At 44.8% G+C, this 20,631-nt stretch overlaps 1 protein-coding gene across 2 annotated transcripts in view; it reads right to left on the bottom strand.

Annotated features, from left to right (window-relative positions):
- The window catches only part of LOC124006180 (multiple epidermal growth factor-like domains protein 6), a 103,435-nt gene extending 91,286 nt beyond the window's left edge, over positions 1-12,149 (bottom strand). For both annotated transcript variants that reach the window (XM_046316019.1, XM_046316020.1), the window contains exons 1-4: positions 11,860-12,149; positions 10,168-10,302; positions 9,710-9,819; positions 9,432-9,536 (exon numbers count right to left, since the gene is read on the bottom strand). In XM_046316019.1, coding sequence (XP_046171975.1) covers positions 9,432-9,536; positions 9,710-9,819; positions 10,168-10,302; positions 11,860-11,942 — 433 coding nt within the window. In that variant the 5' untranslated portion in view covers positions 11,943-12,149. The remainder of the gene's footprint in view (positions 1-9,431; positions 9,537-9,709; positions 9,820-10,167; positions 10,303-11,859) is intronic.
- Between the last annotated feature and the right edge of the window lie 8,482 nt (positions 12,150-20,631).

The following is a 20,631-nucleotide window of genomic DNA, read 5'->3' as shown; positions in this document are numbered from 1 at the left end:
ACCGGAACATGCGAAGATACTGTGTGTGACTGTGGAGAGAGCAAAGTCTTGCATCTTGCTCATCACAATATCTGTGGTGCTGCTCGTGGCATCAGCATTTCACTGAGTTGACAGAGCTGCATCAACTACCTCATGATTTAACCCAGATACTGGGTACTGGCTTAGGTATACTTTCCACATCATATAAAATCTATCTGCTCAAGCTGTGCTGGTCATTGAGACAACACAAAGACTGCACTTATCTAATCCAGGGAGAATCACCATAGTATTACAACCACCACACTCACATATTTTTAGGTATTTTTATTTTACCTTTATTTTACTAGGCAAGTCAGTTAAGAACAAATTCTTATTTCCAATGACGGCCTAGGAACAGTGGTTTAACTGCCTTGTTCATGGGCAGAACGACAGATGTTTACCTTGTGATCTCGGGGATTCGTTCTTGCAACCTTTCTAGGTCAAACGAAATCTGAACGCTATGCAGGAGTGAACCAATAAAGCATGGAGAACTTTGTACAGCATCCCCCTCCCCAGTCTTCTTGTCCTTAATAGGTTTAGCAGTCAGAAAGCCAAGGCATGGTTCTGCAGGGCTAACTCTACTGCAGTGAAGCAGAGACAGGTAGGACAGGAGCTCTGAGCAACACAGCACAGCTTCATTACTCTGAATGAGTTGACAGAGCTCTTGGCAGGTTGAAGTCTCTCTGCTGACCTGGGACACAGAACCAAGGGAAATGTTCAGAAGCAGAGTGACGCAGAAATAGTTTTTCAAGAAATGTTCACATTTCTAATGCAATACCTACGGTGGGACCTAATAAACACAAACCTGGACTGGGTCTAAGAAGGTGTGGATCATCTTAAAGACTGTGGCATAGTTCATCTGGTGGACATGGGAATATGGTTTCAACTCTGATAATCAATGTCCCACTGCTGAGATATTGTGAAACTACATGGGAATAACCTTGGAATAACCTTGGAATAACCTTGGAATAGGCTTGGAATAACCTTGGAATAACCTTGGAATAACCTTGGAATAGGCTTGGAACATGTGCGTATGAATGGGCATTGCTTTTAGAAAATATACAAAAAGGGGGAAAAGGCTGTCAGAGAGCTGCATTCAAACACATCCACCAACTCAAAAAGCAGCTCACTTCGATCACACCTTCAATCACAATCACACATTGTATCTATACTTATACAACGGGTGGGTCTAATCCTGAATGCTGATTGGTTAAAAGCGCATTCCAGCTGGTGTCTATTCCATAGGTTACCACTGACTAAATTTACTCTAATTTACTCCCTATTTACTCTGTTCCATCTGACTGCACAATCCACTGTCTCATCACACAGACAAGCAATTTATAATGTTAATCTCCACTCCAAAAAGCATTGAGATATTATCTGACATTTCTTTTAGAATAATATTTAGTTTTCAACAGCGGAGATTTGTATAAACCTTGCTGTCTTTTTCACCAACATTTGCACCATTGCTTCAATATTCAAATTCCATCTCCAGCTCTCCCATAGTAATGACAGACAGGCAGCGTTTCTCAGCCAGTCGAAATCATGAATCAGCTGGCATCCTTTTTATGTACAGTTGAAGTCGGAAGTTTACATGCACCTTAGCCAAATACATTTAAACTCAGTTTTCACAATTCCTGATATTTAGTCCTAGTAGAATTCCCTGTTTTAGGTCAGTTAGGATCACTTCATTTTAAGAATGTGACATGTCAGAATAATAGTAAAGATAATTATTTATTTCAGCTTTTATTTCTTTCATCACATTCCCAGTGGGTCAGACGTTTACATGCAGTCAATTAGTATTTGTTAGCACTGCCTTAAAATTGTTTAAATTTGGTCTCACAATAAGTTGGGTGAATTCTGGCCTATTCCTCCTGACAGAGCTGGTGAAACTGAGTCAGGTTTGTAGGCCTCCTTGCTCGCACACACTTTTTCAGTTCTGCCCACAAATGTTCTATAGGTTTGAGGTCAGGGCTTTGTGATTGCCACTCCAATACCTTGACTTTGTTGTCCTTAAGCCATTTTGCCACAACTTTGGAAGTATGCTTGGGGTCATTGTCCATTTGGAAGACCCATTTGCGACCAAGCTTCAACTTCCTGACTGAGCTCTTGAGATGTTGCTTCAATATATCCACATAACTTTCTCTCCTCATGATGCCATCTCTTTGTGATATGCACCAAGTCCCTCCTGCAGCAAAGCACACTCACAACATGATGCTGCCACACCCATGCTTCACGGTTGGGATGGTGTTCTTCGGCTTGCAAGCCTCCCCCTTTTTCCTCCAAACATTATGGCCAAACAGTTCTATTTTTGTTTCATCAGACCAGAGGACATTTCTCCAAAAAGTACGATCTGTGTCCCCATGTGCAGTTGCAAACTGTAGTCTGGGTTTTTTATGGCGGTTTTGGAGCAGTGGCTTCTTCCTTGCTGAGCGGCCTTTCAGGTTATGTCGATATAGGACTTGTTTTACTGTGGATATAGATACTTCTGTACTGGTTTCTTCCAGCATCTTCACAAGATCCTTTGCTGTTGTTCCGGGATAGATTTGCACTTTTCACACCAAAGTAAGTTCATCTCTAGGAGACAGAATGCGTCTCCTTGCTGAACGGTATGACGGCTGCGTGGTCACACGGTGTTTATACTTGCGTGCTATTGTTTGTACAGATGAACGTGGTACCTTAATTGCTCCCAATGATGAACCAGACTTGTGGAGGTCTACAATTTGTTTTCGTAGGTCTTGGCTGATTTATTTAGATTTTCCCATGATGTCAAACGAAGAGGCACTAAGTTTCAAGGTAGGCCTTGAAATACATCCATAGGTACACCACCAATTGATTCGAATTATGTCAATTAGCCTATCAGAAGCTTCTAAAGCCATGACATCATTTTCTGGAATTTTCCAAGCTGTTTAAAGGCACAGTCAACTTAGTGTATGTAAACTTCTGACCCACTGGAATTGTGATACAGTGAATTATAAGTGAAATAATCTGTCTGTAAACAATCGTTGTAAATATTACTTCTGTCATGCACAAAGTAGGTGTCCTAACTGACTTGCAAAAACTATAGTTTGTTAACAAGAAATTTGTGGAGTTGTTGAAAAACGAGTTTTAATGACTCCAACCTAAGTGTATGTAAACTTCCGACTTCAACTGTATATATACAAAGAAATGTAATTTGAAAAAAGGTCAAACGAAACGAAGTGCAGCTAGTTTGCAGTCTTTCCAGCTTCAATTTGAAGTGATTGTGTTAGTTGTGTTGATGGCTAGCTTCTCTGAATCCTGGCTTGGGTAGCAACCCTAGACTTGGGGCCGGCAGGGTAGCCTAGTGGTTAGAGCATTGGACTAGTAACTGGAAGGTTGCAAGTTCAAACCCCCAAGCTGACAAGGTACAAATCTGCCGTTCTGCCCCTGAACAGGCAGTTAACCCACTGTTCCTAGGCCATCATTGAAAATAAGAATTTGTTCTTAACTGACTTGCCTGGTTAAATAAAGGTTATGGCTTTTTACAATCACTGTGGCACTAATTTCAGAACCTTGATGTTATTTTTCAAAACACAAAACTCACAAAACAGATGATCAAAATGCAAATTTTCCAAAACTTTAACACTATTTCCAATTGCTTGGATAAAATACACATACAGCTAAGATCATTTGTTCATTGAACTAAAAATCCCCTGTTCAAAATGACACAACTTAACATCAAAGTATTACCATTTCAAAATGCAATTCACACATTACATCTGAGATGACTGTCTATTCATTTCATTACAATGATCTTACTATCAATTGATACAACTGCTCAAAATGATAAGTAACTGTTGCATTACTCTTAATGCATAGATTTATGGAAACTGACAAACAATATTCCATGTTTAGGTCATGAAAGTTTTAGGATAACCAGATCCATTGACACCAATTACATTGGAAAACGCACCAATTGGACTACATTATCTATGGATGTAATATTTCATCATCATTCTCTATCAGACACTGTTTCTATGGTCCCATGTACCACTTTTCCAGACCATGTTTTGAGATTTGACATTACTTTACACTCACCGGCCACTTTATTAGTACTGGGTAGGACCCCCTTTTGCTTCCACAACATCCTAAATTACTCACGGTGTTGTACGTTAAGAGATGCCCTTCTGTACACCACTGTTTTAAACGGCTGTTATTTGTGGCCTTTCTGTTAGCTTGAATGAGTCTGGACATTCTCCTCTGACCTCTCTCTCATTAACAAGGTATTTTTGCCCACGGAACTGCCGCTCACTGAATGTGTTTTGTTCATCGCAACATTCTCTAAAAAATCCCAGGAAGGCAGCTGTTTTTGAAATGTTGGAATCAACATGTCTGGCACCAACAATCATACCACGGTCAAAGTTGCTTAGATTACTCATCTTGCCCGTTTTAATGTTTGGTTGAACAACAACTAAAGCTCTCTACTCTATATACTCTATATATTGAGTTACAGGCTGCCACATGACTCGCTGTTCGAAGGAGCAGGCTATTTGCGTTAACATGCAGGTGTACCTAATAAAGTGGCCGGTGCGTGTATGTATTTAGGCCCTTGTAATTGCATTTCCAATACTGCCAACTCGTTACTGATGATTGATTTCACATTGTGGTACGAGTATATAGTGAAATGAGTGGTATCCACCTACAACAACCTAGCGATAACATGGAGCTGGCAGGTGATCCAGGTCACAATCAAGCAGTGGGAGGAGGAAGACGTGGTGGTCAAAGGAATGGCAGGAGACAAGCACCTCTTCTGAGAGGTGGTCGTGGGCCTCGTTTGAGAGGTGTGGGGGAACATTCTAGAGGACAAGGTCACGGACCAAGACAGCGGCAGCAACAGCAGAGAGTGTCCAATGAAATACGAGCAATAGTTGTAGATCATGTCATAAATCATGGCAAGTCTTCAGCATGCACTAAACATTCGGCTACCCTCAACTGTCACATGACTGTACACTGCATGCCGATGTGTACCACAGAGTAGGTGATGTGACTAAATGTGTTCTTACTATCATTTTCCCTGCAGAATTGAGACTAGGCCAAATAGGGGAGACAGAGGCAAAATTCTGACTGACCAACAAGAGCGGGCTCTGGTCAATTTGGTTCGGGGCAGAAATGATATTCGCCTTACAGAAATTCAGCAGCACATCTTGGCCATTGACGACATGTTCAACGATGTGAAAGCCATCAGTTTGCTGACTATTGCAAGCTTGCTGAAAAGGCACCAGGGTCTCTAAAACAACTATACCGTGTGCCTTTTGAAAGAAATGCAGACAGATTGAAGCAACTGAGGACTGAGTATGTTCAGGTATGTTCAGATTTCAAGATGCAAAAAATTCTACATCATTGTAATCAGTCATTCTCTTTCCAAAATGTATTTTTAGAGGGTGATGGAGCTGGATGCTGACGAAAACCATCACAAATTCCTCTTTTTGGAAGAGACGGGCTTCAACCTGGCCAAAACAAGGATGAGAGATCAGAATTTCATTGGCCAGCGGGCAACTATCCAAGTACCTGGATAACGCGGGGCCAACATCTCCATGTGTGCGGCTATATCGGAAGATGGTGTGGTGAGATGCCGACCTTGTATTGGATCATATAATGCAGCTCTCCTTGTAACCTTCCTTTTGTCTCCACATGGATTTGTCTCCACATGAAGGTGGAAGGTATATGATAGACGCCCTCACGAACAAGCCACCATTCTCCAGGCCATGGATGATGCATGCACTGACATCACAACAGACCGGTGTCAGGCCTGGATTCGCCCGAAGATTCTTCCCAAGATGTTTGGCTAATGAAAACATCCATTGTGATGTGGATGAGAACCTGTGGCCAAATCCAAAAGACAGGGTTGATGGAAATATAGAAGTACAATAATCAATCCTTTGTTTTGTGATTTACAGTAAGCCGGGTGTGGAACACTGCAATTTATGTTTTACTGAAGTTTTTAAAATTTTCTGTAGCTAATTATTTTTGCTTTGATTCAAAGAAACCTATGTTGTGATTTTATTGTATTTCATCAATACATGTCAGATTTTGTTCAATGATTCCACTGTCTGTAGTATTATCTCTAATAGTCCTTTTACAGTGATGTATTTATGTGTAGCACCATAATGAAACATGTTTCACATATTTTGTACAACAATATTTTGTCATGCCCTGACCGTAGAGATCTTTTTATTCTCTGTTTGGTTGGTCAGGGTGTGACTCGGGTGGGAAACTCTATGCTCTATGTTTTGGCCGGGTATGGTTCTCAATCGGGGCAGCTGTCTATCGTTGTCTCTGATTGGGAATCATACTTAGGCAGCCTTTTCCCTTTATTTGTGGGTAGTTGTCTTTGTTATAGTGGCCTGTATAGCCCTAGTAAGCGTCACGGTCAGGTTTTTTTGTTTCTTGATTTGTTGGCGACATTATAATAAAGTAAAATGTACGCTGACCACGCAGTCATTTTCAAGACGATTTCCTTGACATATTTAATGATTATACGAACAACTACACAGTGACACTATCGGTATCTTGTGTGTGGGTGATATAAACTATTGTTCATAGGGTTTTTCATGATAAATTAGTTATTTGAACCAATGATTCTTCAAGTGCAAGGTTTCTTTAAAGATATGAATGCAAGTGATGACAGTTTTGAGTTTTCTGTCAAGTTTTGAAAAATGACCAAGGTTCTGAAATTAGTGCCAAAGTGAATGTAAAAAATATCAAAACATTTTTTATGAAAATGTCAAATCTTATTTGAATAGGTTGGTAACCCACTATAAAAGTGATAACGTCCTCTCCATCCAGAAGGATTAAAGTGATAACGTTCTCTCCAGCCAGAAGGATTAAAGTGATAACGTTCTCTCCAGCCAGAAGGATTAAAGTGATAACGTTCTCTCCAGCCAGAAGGATTAAAGCGATAACGTTCTCTCCAGCCAGAAGGATTAAAGTGATAACGTTCTCTACAGCCAGAAGGATTAAAGTGATAACGTTCTCTCCAGCCAGATTGATTAAAGTGATAACGTTCTCTCCAGCCAGAAGGATTAAAGTGATAACATCATCTCCAGCCAGAAGGATTAAAGTGATAACGTTCTCTCCATCCAGAAGGATTAAAGTGATAATGTTCTCTCCAGCCAGAAGTATTAAAGTGATAACGTCCTCTCCAGTCAGAAGGATTAAAGTGATAACGTTCTCTCCAGCCAGAAGGATTAAAGTGATAACATCATCTCCAGCCAGAAGGATTAAAGTGATAATGTTCTCTCCATCCAGAAGGATTAAAGTGATAACGTTCTCTCCAGTCAGAAGGATTAAAGTGATAACGTTCTCTCCAGCCAGAAGGATTAAAGTGATAACATCATCTCCAGCCAGAAGGATTAAAGTGATAATGTTCTCTACATCCAGAATGATTAAAGTGATAACATCATCTCCAGCCAGAAGGATTAAAGTGATAATGTTCTCTCCATCCAGAAGGATTAAAGTGATAACGTTCTCTCCAGTCAGAAGGATTAAAGTGATAACGTTCTCTCCAGCCAGAAGGATTAAAGTGATAACATCATCTCCATCCAGAAGGATTAAAGTGATAATGTTCTCTCCATCCAGAAGGATTAAAGTGATAACGTTCTCTCCAGCCAGAAGGATTAAAGTGATAACATCATCTCCAGCCAGAAGGATTAAAGTGATAACGTTCTCTCCATCCAGAAGGATTAAAGTGATAATGTTCTCTCCAGCCAGAAGTATTAAAGTGATAACGTCCTCTCCAGTCAGAAGGATTAAAGTGATAACGTTCTCTCCAGCCAGAAGGATTAAAGTGATAACGTTCTCTCCATCCAGAAGGATTAAAGTGATAACATCATCTCCAGCCAGAAGGATTAAAGTGATAACGTTCTCTCCAGTCAGAAGGATTAAAGTGATAACGTCCTCTCCAGTCAGAAGGATTAAAGTGATAACGTTCTCTCCAGCCAGAAGGATTAAAGTGATAACGTTCAACCTTCCATGAAAACCAAAGCAGCTCTTTCCAAACAAACGAGCAGGACAGCCACCAGAAACAAACACTGATGTGTCCCTGTGAAATGTCACAGCCGGAGGAAGAGCAACAAAGAGATCCCCTGGCAGGACCTTCCTCCTGCTGTGTGTGTGTGTGTGTGTGTGTGTGTGTGTGTGTGTGTGTGTGTGTGTGTGTGTGTGTGTGTGTGTGTGTGTGTGTGTGTGTGTGTGTGTGTGTGTGTGTGTGTGTGTGTGTGTGTGTGTGTGTGTGTGTGTGTGTGTGTGTGTGTGTGTGTGTGTGTGTGTGTGTGTGTGTGCGTGCCTGAGTGCGTGTGTGTTGTGCCTGAATGTGTGCTGCCCTGAGTGCGTGTGTGTGTGTGTCCATGCATGAGCATGGGAAGGGGTTGTAACTAATTGTTCTCTGTTCTCTCTTGGCGGGAGTCTTCCTTAGAACATCAACTAACAAGCGTTGTCCTCTCGCTTTTGGCCGGATGACAGAGTGTTAGGGGTCAGAGGGTCAGGGAGAAAGGAGAGCAGACCAAGAGATGTTCATGAGAATGTTAAAAACAGGAAGAATAATTCTGGATCATGTTACTTGTAACAGATCATGTTCCAGTCCATTTCAGCACTCCTACTCTATGGGAAGACTTTATGTGGATACGGGCCCTGGTGTCCAGACAGGCAGTGTCTGTTCCATCTGTGAGAACCTCAAACTGCACACGCCCTCATTATCAATCAACCAATCAAATGTATTTATAAAGCCCTTCCTACATCAGCTGACATCACAAAGTGCTATACAGAAACCCAGCCTAAAACCCCAAACAGCAAGCAATGCAGGTGTAGAAGCAAGGTGGGTAGGATCCAGCTAGCAGACTGTAGGACAGAGGACCGAGGCAGGGCTGAGTTAGCCCCCTAGCGCCTGGGGCACCAGCCTTCATAGGACCCCTTTTCTCCCAGAGTGCACTTCTGCCACCTCTAATTACCCAGTAACCCCCATCGAGCGGCCACTGCCGATCGCAACGACAGGAAAGGAAAATGTATGTTGTTCAAAGTGAAAGCACAAGGTCTGCACTGCGTCCATTAGAACATTAACAGTATGCTCTCCTTTAAGGATATACATGTAGGTCAGTCTCTAGAATACACCGCAAAGGGGTGGCTAGTGGGTACAGGGTGGACACTGAAGGTTAAAAAACGTTGACCTTTACAATAGTGTTGAAGTGTTTAGTCGAAAAAAAGGCATCTGTGCTTCTCTCTGGCCTCTCATTCCCTCTTTCTCACTCGCTCTCACTCATTCCCCCTCTCTCTCTCTCCTCCCGCTCTCTCTGTCTCTCTCTCTCTTTACAATTCTCTCACAATCCCCCCCCCCCCCAAACTATGGCAAGGTGTCCACAACATGTTCTCTATCTCTGACTCCGTGATGACTCACTCACCATACTGGCAGCGTGTTCCTTGGAAGCCTACAGGACACTGACAGATCTGGTCACCTCCCTCATCACACCTGCCCCCATTGAAGCAGGTATTAGCAGCACACACCCCTGTAGAGAACAAAGCACATCAGTCATTTCAGTAGCACCTGCAAATGCTCAGACACATCATGGGCATGACAACACATGATCAATTCATTTCATATGTATCGATAGCGCTACATTATTCCATAGATACATGTGTTAATATGAAAATAATATCCAGTGTTTGTCTTTGAACTCACGGTGCAAACATCCCCTCTCCTTGCCCCTCTGTGTCCACCCAGGGCAGCACCTGGTCACCCTGTGCACATCCATACTGTACACCTGCCTGTAGGCTGTGTAGTAGCCTGTTCTGCAGAAAGGAAATAACATACAGGTGAAGGATCTTCATTTGATCACCCTGCTGGAGGAGAACTTTCCTGCAATGCAGGAAATGTTAAAGGTTTGAAAAGGCTTCTGAAGTTTGTAATTTCCACTTTGAAATGTCAGACTTGATTTCCCCTCAAACCCTAAAAAAATGTCCATGATTTATAATCCACATAACAATTCAAATTTCCTGTGGCTGCAGGACTATTTCCCTGCTGTATGAAACTGGCTCAAATGAAGATCCTACATCTGTATGAGCCTAGTTATGATAGGAGAGACTGAGTACAACTATCCAACAACAACAACAGGGTCGTGGAGAAGATGTGCCACTCACCTCCTTTCGTAGCCAACACACCAGCGGTGGCCGGTGCAGCCTTGCTTCCAGACCTTGACCATCCGAGTGAAGGCCTGGACACAGGGCTGGCGTGCACCCAGCATGGACAACTCCTGCTCCGCACACACATTAGGCCTGCCGAGACACAGAGAGGACGGTTCAGTCTGTAACACTTTACATGAAGTTGCTTGTATACCTGTGTAGTAACACTATAATTACTCTGGGTACAAGGGCTACATTGGTATATACCATGTTGTTGTCATCAATTTAATCACTGATTTACAATGGAGTAAAAGCGGTTTAGATATCCTTCAAGTGATTCGTGAGACACAGGACAGGAGAGGGTCAGGGTTGAGGCTCATGAGAGTGAGTTGCTACTCTTCCCATTCTGACAGACCAGAGTTGCTGACCCTCAACACGAACCACCCAGCAGCTCCAGACCCTCCAGCGTCTTGACAGATGCCCAGCGTGTTCCCCCCAGATGAGGTGTGTGTGTGTGTGTCACCAGGGAGCACGCAGACACAGGGGAAACACTGACACAATCCAAGAGGAAGCAGATGCACACATTCCAACAGACACAGTAACATACATGACCTAGATGTGCTATCTTATGTCTATTCACAGCACCAGATAGACCTGGGAAATGAGCCATTGGATTGAGTTCAGCAATGACAATTGGACATTGTTAGGAGTATCTCATTGTTTAGCTCAAGGCACACTATACAGCTTGTGCATTGACCTGCTGTGGCTCCATAATGTAAAGTAAAATCATTCTATCTGCATCTGTAGTCTGGGTTTTGGTCTGTTCTCCTTCAGAATTCCCTAGACTCATGTTCTCAAATACTCTGCTAGACTTGGACAGTGTTCCACATACCCAATAAACAACCAATGAAACCCTCCAGGCAATACCAGTTTACAATCTCATAAGAGAAAACATGTCAGAATGTGTGTGTGCTTGTATTTGTGTGTGTGCCGTGCATTACTTGGTGCATGTCTGTCTGTCCGCCAACGAAAATGCTAAGGGAATCAGCAGCTGAACAACTGAATATCTACATACCATAATAAATATATCAAAATGTTTTCGTAACAGGGATCTATAACACACTTTTGTCCAAAAGTGTATTTCTGCATCTGCACACACCATCTGGGTTCAATAGACAGCAGGCTAGGTTAATTAGCTGAGAGAAGTATAAGGCTCCTACATGAAAAAACACCCCTGCATGCGCGTCCTGCACACGCTCATTTTTCGGTAAATCTCTTGAGAAATGCACATTCCTTTACATCCTCAGTATAATAGTGGTCATGTTTGCAGGGTAACGTATAATATGGTACATTTTACGTGAGGTGCACAAAGAGCGACGCCTAGAGGACAAATACATCCAGTTGACTGTTGTGCAGTCAAAAAAGACAAGAGTAAATTATACAGATATAACGTTGTATCCAACAGTAGAAAACAGTGACAACAAAGCCGAATAACCATGATTAGAGGTTGTGGGTGATCCCTTTAACCAAACGTATTGAAACATGCTGCAATAACACATTACCATTGAAGAGCCGCAAATACCAAACCAAGCCTTTATTCATTTGACTATTTACAGACTCAAGTGTCCATGTGTCACATGAAGGCTATAGTGTGCTCATGTAATTAGATGATTCAACATAAAATAGTCGTGCAACTCTAAAGTCACTCACATGTCAGGTTGTAACTCCAGAGATGATGCGATGCGCGTGGTGTCCAGTGCTATCATACACCAAATTAAAATGTCCAAGAACATTCTTAATTCACACAGAAGAAGACCACAAAGTAAAGAATGATGTGGTGATATAGGTAAATATCTCCTATAGTCGCGTCAAATAATCATGTGCATCCTGTCTCCGACTGAAAACGCTCCGAAACAAGACTTCAATGCTTCGTCTCCAGCCACAAGATTGTACCGTATCTGGAGAGCTTGAGAGAAGGTCTTGTTGTCCCTCAGTTTGCATCCCCCTTCACCGTATGGGCTCCATTCACAAGAGTGCCGGAGTACCACCCAGGACCACTAGAGGGTCCCTATCATTACTAATGAGATCCATCTCTACCTAGCTCTCCGCTACCTAGAGCTTTTCAACGGTGTATTTTAATCTATGAAAAGTGTAGCCTTTTGACTGGTTTGATTACTCATCCATTCGCGGCCTTTTTTTACGAGATCAAACAAGTGTACCAACCCTAAGACTTTTGACACCTTCCTGCTATATTCGTTTTTCTCTGGAACCGATAGGCCTATTTTATAGTGGCTTGTTGGAGTTTATTGACGTTTATATTAGACCTCGTTGAGTTAGAAACAGCGATCTCCAGTGTTGTTGTCGTGAATGTATGAATAGCTATGTATTACAGGAGACTGCCCTTCTACGCAAATTTGCAGTTTTCTCATATGTTAATTCAAATGTAGGCTCACGGTACTGAATGCAGAATGGGACATTAATGGCTGTGTGTGTGTGTGTTTCTCTCTACTTCCTGCACTTTCCCTTCTCTCCACTTCTTTCTCTCTGTTTTTCTCCCTCTTTCTCTCTTTCATCTTCTCCTTCAATCACTTCCATTCCACTTCCACTTTCTGCATCTCCTCTGCCTTCTCTTCGACATCTACTTTTATTTTGTAGATTACATCTCATTCTCTGTCTTTTTTCATCATCTCTCCTGTTCCTGTAATATTCTACCTTCTCTTATTCACATCCACTTTCAACCTTTCCACCATCGTATTCTTCCTATCTAATTTCTCTTTCTCCTTTTCCAACTTTCAACAATATTTCAGGTTTCTTGCTCTTCTTCTCAAGTTTCTCTTTCTGCCTATCTAGCCCCTTGTCTTTCAGCTCTACCTACTCCCACTTTTTCTCCATCCTCCGATTCTCCTTCTCCGCCACCTGTCTCTGCCTTGCCACCTTCTCCTTCCTCTATACCCCCTCCTTCCTCTTCTTCATTTCCTCCTTTGCGTTCTCCATTCCCTAGCTCCTCCAACACATTCCCCTTTATTTCCTCCTCCCTTCTTATGGATCTTCTCCAGCCGTTTGTAGAGCGTTTTCACAGTGTCTTCTATCATCTCTGCATCCACACTCTCTTTAACTCTCTGGATTTCCCTCTAAATCTCTGCATATGTTTTTTGCTCCAACCTTCAAAAAATGGTGATACAACTGCTGAATAAGTAGGCTTAATAATTTGTACCAGTTAATAATACACCAGGCAACATTTTAGGAAAATATATGTATTCTTATGATCAAACAATAAAAAAGTCGCTCAAATATGTTTTGACCTATGGTTAATAGGTACCTACCATGTGAGACAAAATTTATTTTAACTTCACTACATTCCTAAAGAAAATAATGTACTTTTTTACTCCATACATTTCCCCAGACACCAAAAACATTTTGAATGCTTAGCAGGACAGGAAAATAATCAAATTCATGCACATGACAACATCCACAGTCATCCATACTGACTCTCATCTGGCAGACTCTCTAAACACACATGCTTCGTTTGTAAATTATGTCTGAATGTTCGAGTGTGCCCCGGGCTATCCGTCAAACAACCTCCACTCATCACTGTCAAACGCTCCCTGAAACACTTCAGCGAGCAGGCCTTTCTAATCGACCTGGCAGGGGTATCCTGGAAGGATATTGATCTCATCCCGTCAGTAGAGGATGCCTGGTTATTTTTTTAAATGCCTTCCTCACCATCTTAAATAAGCATGCCCCATTCAAGACATTTAGAACCAGGAACAGATATAGCCCTTGTTTCACTCCAGACTTCACTGCCCTTAACCAACACAAAAACATCCTATGGCGTTCTGCATTAGCATCGAACAGCCTCCGTGATATGGAACTTTTCAGGGAAGCTAGAAACCAATATACACAGGCAGTTAGAAAAGCCAAGGCTAGCTTTTTCAAGCAGAAATTTGCTTCCTGCAATACAAACTCAAAAAAGTTCTGGGACACTGTAAAGTCCATGGAGAATAAGAACACCTCCACCCAGCTGCCCACTGCACTGAGGATAGGAAACACTGTCACCACCGATAAATCCACTATAATTGAGAATTTTAATAAGCATTTTTCGACGGCTGGCCATGCTTTCAACCTGGCTACCCCTACCCCGGTCAACAGCACTGCACCCCCCACAGCAACTTGCCCAAGCCTTCCCCATTTCTCCTTCTCCCAAATCCAGTCAGCTGATGTCTTATGCAGGTGAGTGAGGACCCAAAAGCGACTTAACAGAAACTGAGTTTATTAAAGTCCAAACAGAGATAACATAATCCTCAATCCTTTACAGGAAATGTCCAAACGGGGAAAACATAAATCCTCTAGTTGTTGAGGGGAATTGCAGGATAAGCGGCAACAGACTGCAGGTCCCTTCGGGTAGGCGCGGCCGTAGCGGACAGAGACACCTGCTCACACGCAGCATCTGATGATAAGGCAAAACACGACAGGACGGAACAAGGACACAGCAAACAGCAAACAAGAATCCGACAAGGACAGAGGCAGAAACCGAGAGAGAAATAGAGACCTAATCAGAGGGCAAAATAGGGGACATGTGTGAGAGAGTAAACGAGGTCGTTAGGAGAATGAGGAACAGCTGGGAGCAGGAACGGAACAATAGAGAGAGAGAGGGATAGAGAGAGGGAAAGAAACCTAATAAGACCAGCAGGGGGAAACGAATAGAAGAGAAAGCACAGGGACAAGACATGACAATATATGACAATACATGACAGTACCCCCCCACTCACCGAGCGCCTCCTGGCGCACTCGAGGAGGAAACCTGGCGGCAACGGAGGAAATCATCGATCAGCGAACGGTCCAGCACGTCCCGAGATGGAACCCAACTCCTCTCCTCAGGACCGTACCCCTCCCAATCCACTAAGTACTGGTGACCACGTCCCCGAGAACGCATGTCCATAATCTTCCAGACCCTGTAGATAGGTGCGCCCTCGACAAGGACGGGGGGGGAGACGAACGGGGGCGCGAAGAAAAGGCTTGACACAGGAGACATGGAAGACTGGGTGGACGCGACGAAGATGTCGCGGAAGAAGAAGTCGCACTGCGACAGGATTAACGACCTGAGAAATACGGAACGGACCAATGAACCGCGGGGTCAATTTGCGAGAAGCTGTCGTAAGGGGAAGGTTACGAGTGGAGAGCCATACTCTCTGACCGCGACAATACCTAGGACTCTTAGTCCTACGCTTATTAGCGGCTCTCACAGTCTGCGCCCTATAACGGCAAAGTGCAGACCTGACCCTCTTCCAGGTGCGCTCACAACGTTGGACAAAAGCCTGAGCGGAGGGAACGCTGGACTCGGCGAGCTGGGACGAGAACAGAGGCCATGAATTCTGAACACATTCTCTATGATGATTTGTGCCGTCTCTTTAGCGGAAGGAAGCTTAGCGAGGGGAATAAAATGAGCCGCCTTAGAGAACCTATCGACAACCGTTAGAATAACAGTCTTCCCCGCTGACGAAGGCAGACCGGTAATAAAGTCTAAGGCGATGTGAGATCATGGTCGAGAGGGAATGGAAAGCGGTCTGAGACGACCGGCAAGAGGAGAGTTACCTGACTTAGTCTGCGCGCAGTCCGAACAAGCAGCCACGAAACGGCGCGTGTCACGCTCCTGAGTAGGCCACCAAAAACGCTGGCCAATAGAAGCAAGCGTACCCCGAACGCCGGGGTGGCCAGCTAACTTGGCAGAGTGAGCCCACTGAAGAACGGCCAGACGAGTAGAAACGGGAACGAAAAGAAGGTTCCTAGGACAAGCGCGCGGCGACGGAGTGTGAGTGAGTGCTTGCTTTACCTGTCTCTCAATTCCCCAGACAGTCAACCCGACAACACGCCCCTCAGGGAGAATCCCCTCGGGGTCGGTAGAGGCTACAGAAGAACTGAAGAGATGGGATAAAGCATCAGGCTTGGTGTTCTTAGTGCCCGGACGATAAGAAATAACGAACTCGAAACGAGCGAAAAACAACGCCCAACGAGCCTGACGCGCATTGAGTCGTTTGGCAGAACGGATGTACTCAAGGTTCTTATGGTCAGTCCAAACGACAAAAGGAACGGTCGCCCCCTCCAACCACTGTCGCCATTCGCCTAGGGCTAAGCGGATGGCGAGCAGTTCGCGGTTTACCACATCATAGTTACGTTCCGACGGCGACAGGCGATGAGAAAAATACGCGCAAGGGTGGACCTTATCGTCAGAATGGGAGCGCTGGGACAGAATGGCTCCCACGCCCACCTCTGACGCGTCAACCTCGACAATGAATTGTTTAGTGACGTCAGAAGTAACAAGGATAGGAGCGGATGTAAAACGCTTCTTGAGAAGATCAAAAGCTCCCTGGGTGGAAACGGACCACTTAAAGCACGTCTTGACAGAAGTAAGGGCTGTGAGAGGGGCTGCCACTTGACCGAAATTACGAATGAAACGCCGATAGAAATTAGCGAAACCGAGAAAGCGCTGCAGCTCGACACGTGACTTAGGGACGGGCCAATCGCTGACAGCATGGACCTTAGCGGGATCCATCTGAATGCCTTCAGCGGAAATAACAGAACCGAGAAATGTGACGGAGGAGACATGAAAAGCTCACTTCTCAGCCTTCACATAAAGACAATTCTCTAAAAGGCGCTGGAGAACACGTTGAACGTGCTGAACATGAATCTGGAGTGACGGTGAAAAAATCAGGATATCGTCAAGGTAAACGAAAACAAAGATGTTCAGCATGTCTCTCAGTACATCATTCACTAATGCCTGAAAGACAGCTGGAGCATTAGCGAGACCGAACGGCAGAACCCGGTATTCAAAATGCCCTAACGGAGTGTTAAACGCCGTTTTCCACTCGTCCCCCTCCCTGATGCGCACGAGATGGTAAGCGTTACGAAGGTCCAACTTAGTAAAGAACCTGGCTCCCTGCAGAATCTCGAAGGCTGACGACATAAGGGGAAGCGGATAACGATTCTTAACCGTCCTTTTTCTTAACAAAAAAAACCCCGCTCCGGCGGGAGAGGAAGAAGGGACTACGGTCCCGGCGTCGAGAGCAACAGACAGATAATCTTCGAGAGCCTTACGTTCGGGAGCCGACAGAGAGTATAGTCTACCCCGGGGGGGGGAGTGGTCCCCGGAAGGAGATCAATATTACAATCATACGACTGGTGAGGAGGAAGGGAGGTGGCCCTGGACCGACTGAAGACCGTGCGCAGATCATGATATTCCTCCGGCACCCCTGTCAAATCACCAGGCTCCTCCTGTGAAGAGGGGGCAAAAGAAACAGGAGGGATAGCAGACATTAAACATTTCACATGACAAGAAACGTTCCAGGATAGGATAGAATTACTAGACCAATTAATAGAAGGATTATGACACACTAGCCAGGGATGACCCAAAACAACAGGTGTAAAATGTGAACGAAAAATCAAAAAAGAAATGGTTTCACAATGATTACCAGAAACAGTGAGGGTTAAAGGTAGCGTTTCACATAATATACTGGGGAGAGGACTACCATCCAAGGCGAACATGGCCGTGGGCTCCCCTAACTGTCTGAGAGGAATGTCATGTTCCCGAGCCCAGGCTTCGTCCATAAAACAGCCCTCAGCCCCAGAGTCTATCAAGGCACTGCAGGAAGCTGCCGAACCGGTCCAGCGTAGATGGACCGACAAGGTAGTACAGGATCTTGACGGAGAGACCTGAGTAGTAGCGCTCACCAGTAGCCCTCCGCTTACTGATGAGCTCTGGCTTTTACTGGACATGAAATGACAAAATGTCCAGCGGAACCGCAATAGAGACAGAGGCGGTTGGTGATTCTCCGTTCCCTCTCCTTAGTCGAGATGCGAATGGGCTCAACACCTGAGCCAGTGGGGGGAGATGGTAGTGATGCGGAGAGGGGAGACACTGTTAACGCGAGCTCTCTTCCACGAGCTCGGTGACGAAGATCTACCCGTCGTTCTATGCGGATGGCGAGTTCAATCAAAGAATCCACGCTGGAAGGAACCTCCCGGGAGAGAATCTCATCCTTAACCTCAGCGTGGAGACCCTCCAGAAAACGAGCGAGCAACACCGGCTCGTTCCAGTCACTGGAGGCAGCAAGAGTGCGAAACTCTATAGAGTAATCCGTTATGGATCGATCACCTTGACATAGGGAAGCCAGGGCCCTGGAAGCCTCTTTCCCAAAAACTGAACGATCAAAAACCTGTATCATCTCCTCTTTAAAGTTCTGATACTCGTTAGTACACTCAGCCCTTGCCTCCCAGATTGCCGTGCCCCACTCACGAGCCCGTCCAGTAAGGAGAGATATGACGTAGGCGATACGAGCTCTACCCCTTGAGTATGTGTTGGGCTGGAGAGAGAACACAATATCACACTGGGTGAGAAACGAGCGGCATTCAGTGGGCTGCCCAGAGTAACACGGTGGGTTATTAATTCTGGGTTCCGGAGACTCGGAAGCCCAGGAAGTAGCTGGTGGATCGAGACGGAGATTGTGAAACTGTCTTGAGAGGTCGGAGACCTGAGCGGCCAGGGTCTCAACGGCATGCCGAGCAGCAGACAATTCCTGCTCGTGTCTGCCGAGCATCGCTCCCTGGATCTCGACGGCTGAGTAGCGAGGATCTGTAGTCGCTGGGTCCATTCATGGTCGGATTCTTCTGTTATGCAGGTGAGTGAGGACCCAAAAGCGACTTAACAGAAACTGAGTTTATTAAAGTCCAAACAGAGATAACATAATCCTCAATCCTTTACAGGAAATGTCCAAACGGGGAAAACATAAATCCTCTAGTTGTTGAGGGGAATTGCAGGATAAGCGGCAACAGACTGCAGGTCCCTTCGGGTAGGCGCGGCCGTAGCGGACAGAGACACCTGCTCACACGCAGCATCTGATGATAAGGCAAAACACGACAGGACAGAACAAGGACACAGCAAACAGCAAACAAGAATCCGACAAGGACAGAGGCAGAAACCGAGAGAGAAATAGAGCCCTAATCAGAGGGCAAAATAGGGGACAGGTGTGAGAGAGTAAACGAGGTCGTTAGGAGAATGAGGAACAGCTGGGAGCAGGAACGGAACGATAGAGAGAGAGAGGGATAGAGAGAGGGAAAGAAACCTAATAAGACCAGCAGGGGGAAACGAATAGAAGAGAAAGCACAGGGACAAGACATGACAATATATGACAATACATGACATGATGTTCTGAAAGAGCTGCAAAATCTGGACCCCTACAAATCAGCCGGGCTAGACAATCTGGACCCTTTCTTTCTAAAATGATCTGCCAAAATTGTTGCAACCCTTATTACTAGCCTGTTTAACCTCTCTTTCGTGTTGTCTGAGATTCCCAAAGATTGGAAAGCAGCTGCGGTCATCCCCCTCTTCAAAGGAGGGGACACTCTTGACCCAAACTGCTACAGACCTATATCTATCCTACCCTGCCTTTCTAAGGTCTTCGAAAGCCAAGTCAATAAACAGATTACCGACCATTCCGAATCCCACCATACCTTCTCCACTATGCAATCTGGTTTCACAGCTGGTCATGGGTGCACCTCAGCCACGCTCAAGGTCCTAAATGATATCTTAACCGCCATCGATAAGAAATAATACTGTGTAGCCGTATTCATTGACCTGGCCAAGGCTTTCGACTCTGTCAATCACCACATCCTCATCGGCAGACTCGATAGCCTTGGTTTCTCAAATGATTGCCTGGCCTGGTTCACCAACCACTTCTCTGACAGAGGTCAGTGTGTCAAATCGGAGGGCCTGTTGTCCAGGCCTCTGGCAGTCTCTATGGGGGTGCCACAGGGTTCAATTCGTGGACTGACTCTCTTCTCTGTATACATCAATGATGTCGCTCTTGCTGCTGGTGAGTCTCTGATCCACCTCTACGCAGACGACACCATTCTGTATACTTCTGGCCCTTTGGACACTGTGTTAGCAACCCTCCAGATGAGCTTCAATGCCATACAACTCTCCTTCCGTGGCCTCCAATTTCTCTTAAATACAAGTAAAACTAAATGCATGCTCTTCAACCGATCGCTGCCTGCTCCTGCCCGCCCGTCCAACATCACTACTCTGGACGGTTCAGACTTAGAATATGTGGACAACTATAAATACCTAGGTGTCTGGTTAGACTGTAAACTCTCCTTCCAGACTCACATCAAACATCTCCAATCCAAAGTTAAATCTAGAATTGGTTTCCCATTTCGCAACAAAGCATCCTTCACTCATGCTGCCAAACATACCCTTGTAAAACTGACCATCCTACCGATCCTCGACTTCGGCGATGTCCTTTACAAAATAGCCACCAACACCCTACTCAATAAATTGGATGCAGTCTATCACAGTGCCATCCGTTTTCTCAACAAAGCCACATATACTACCCACCACTGCGACCTGTACTCTCTCATTGGCTGGCCCTCGCTTCATACTTGTCACCAAACCCACTGGCTCCAGGTCATCTACAAGACCCTGCTAGGTAA

Source organism: Oncorhynchus gorbuscha, linkage group LG19 (genome assembly GCF_021184085.1).
Source record: "Oncorhynchus gorbuscha isolate QuinsamMale2020 ecotype Even-year linkage group LG19, OgorEven_v1.0, whole genome shotgun sequence".
NCBI classification, from domain to species: domain Eukaryota; kingdom Metazoa; phylum Chordata; class Actinopteri; order Salmoniformes; family Salmonidae; genus Oncorhynchus; species Oncorhynchus gorbuscha.
This window is presented reverse-complemented; position numbering and strand designations above follow the sequence as displayed.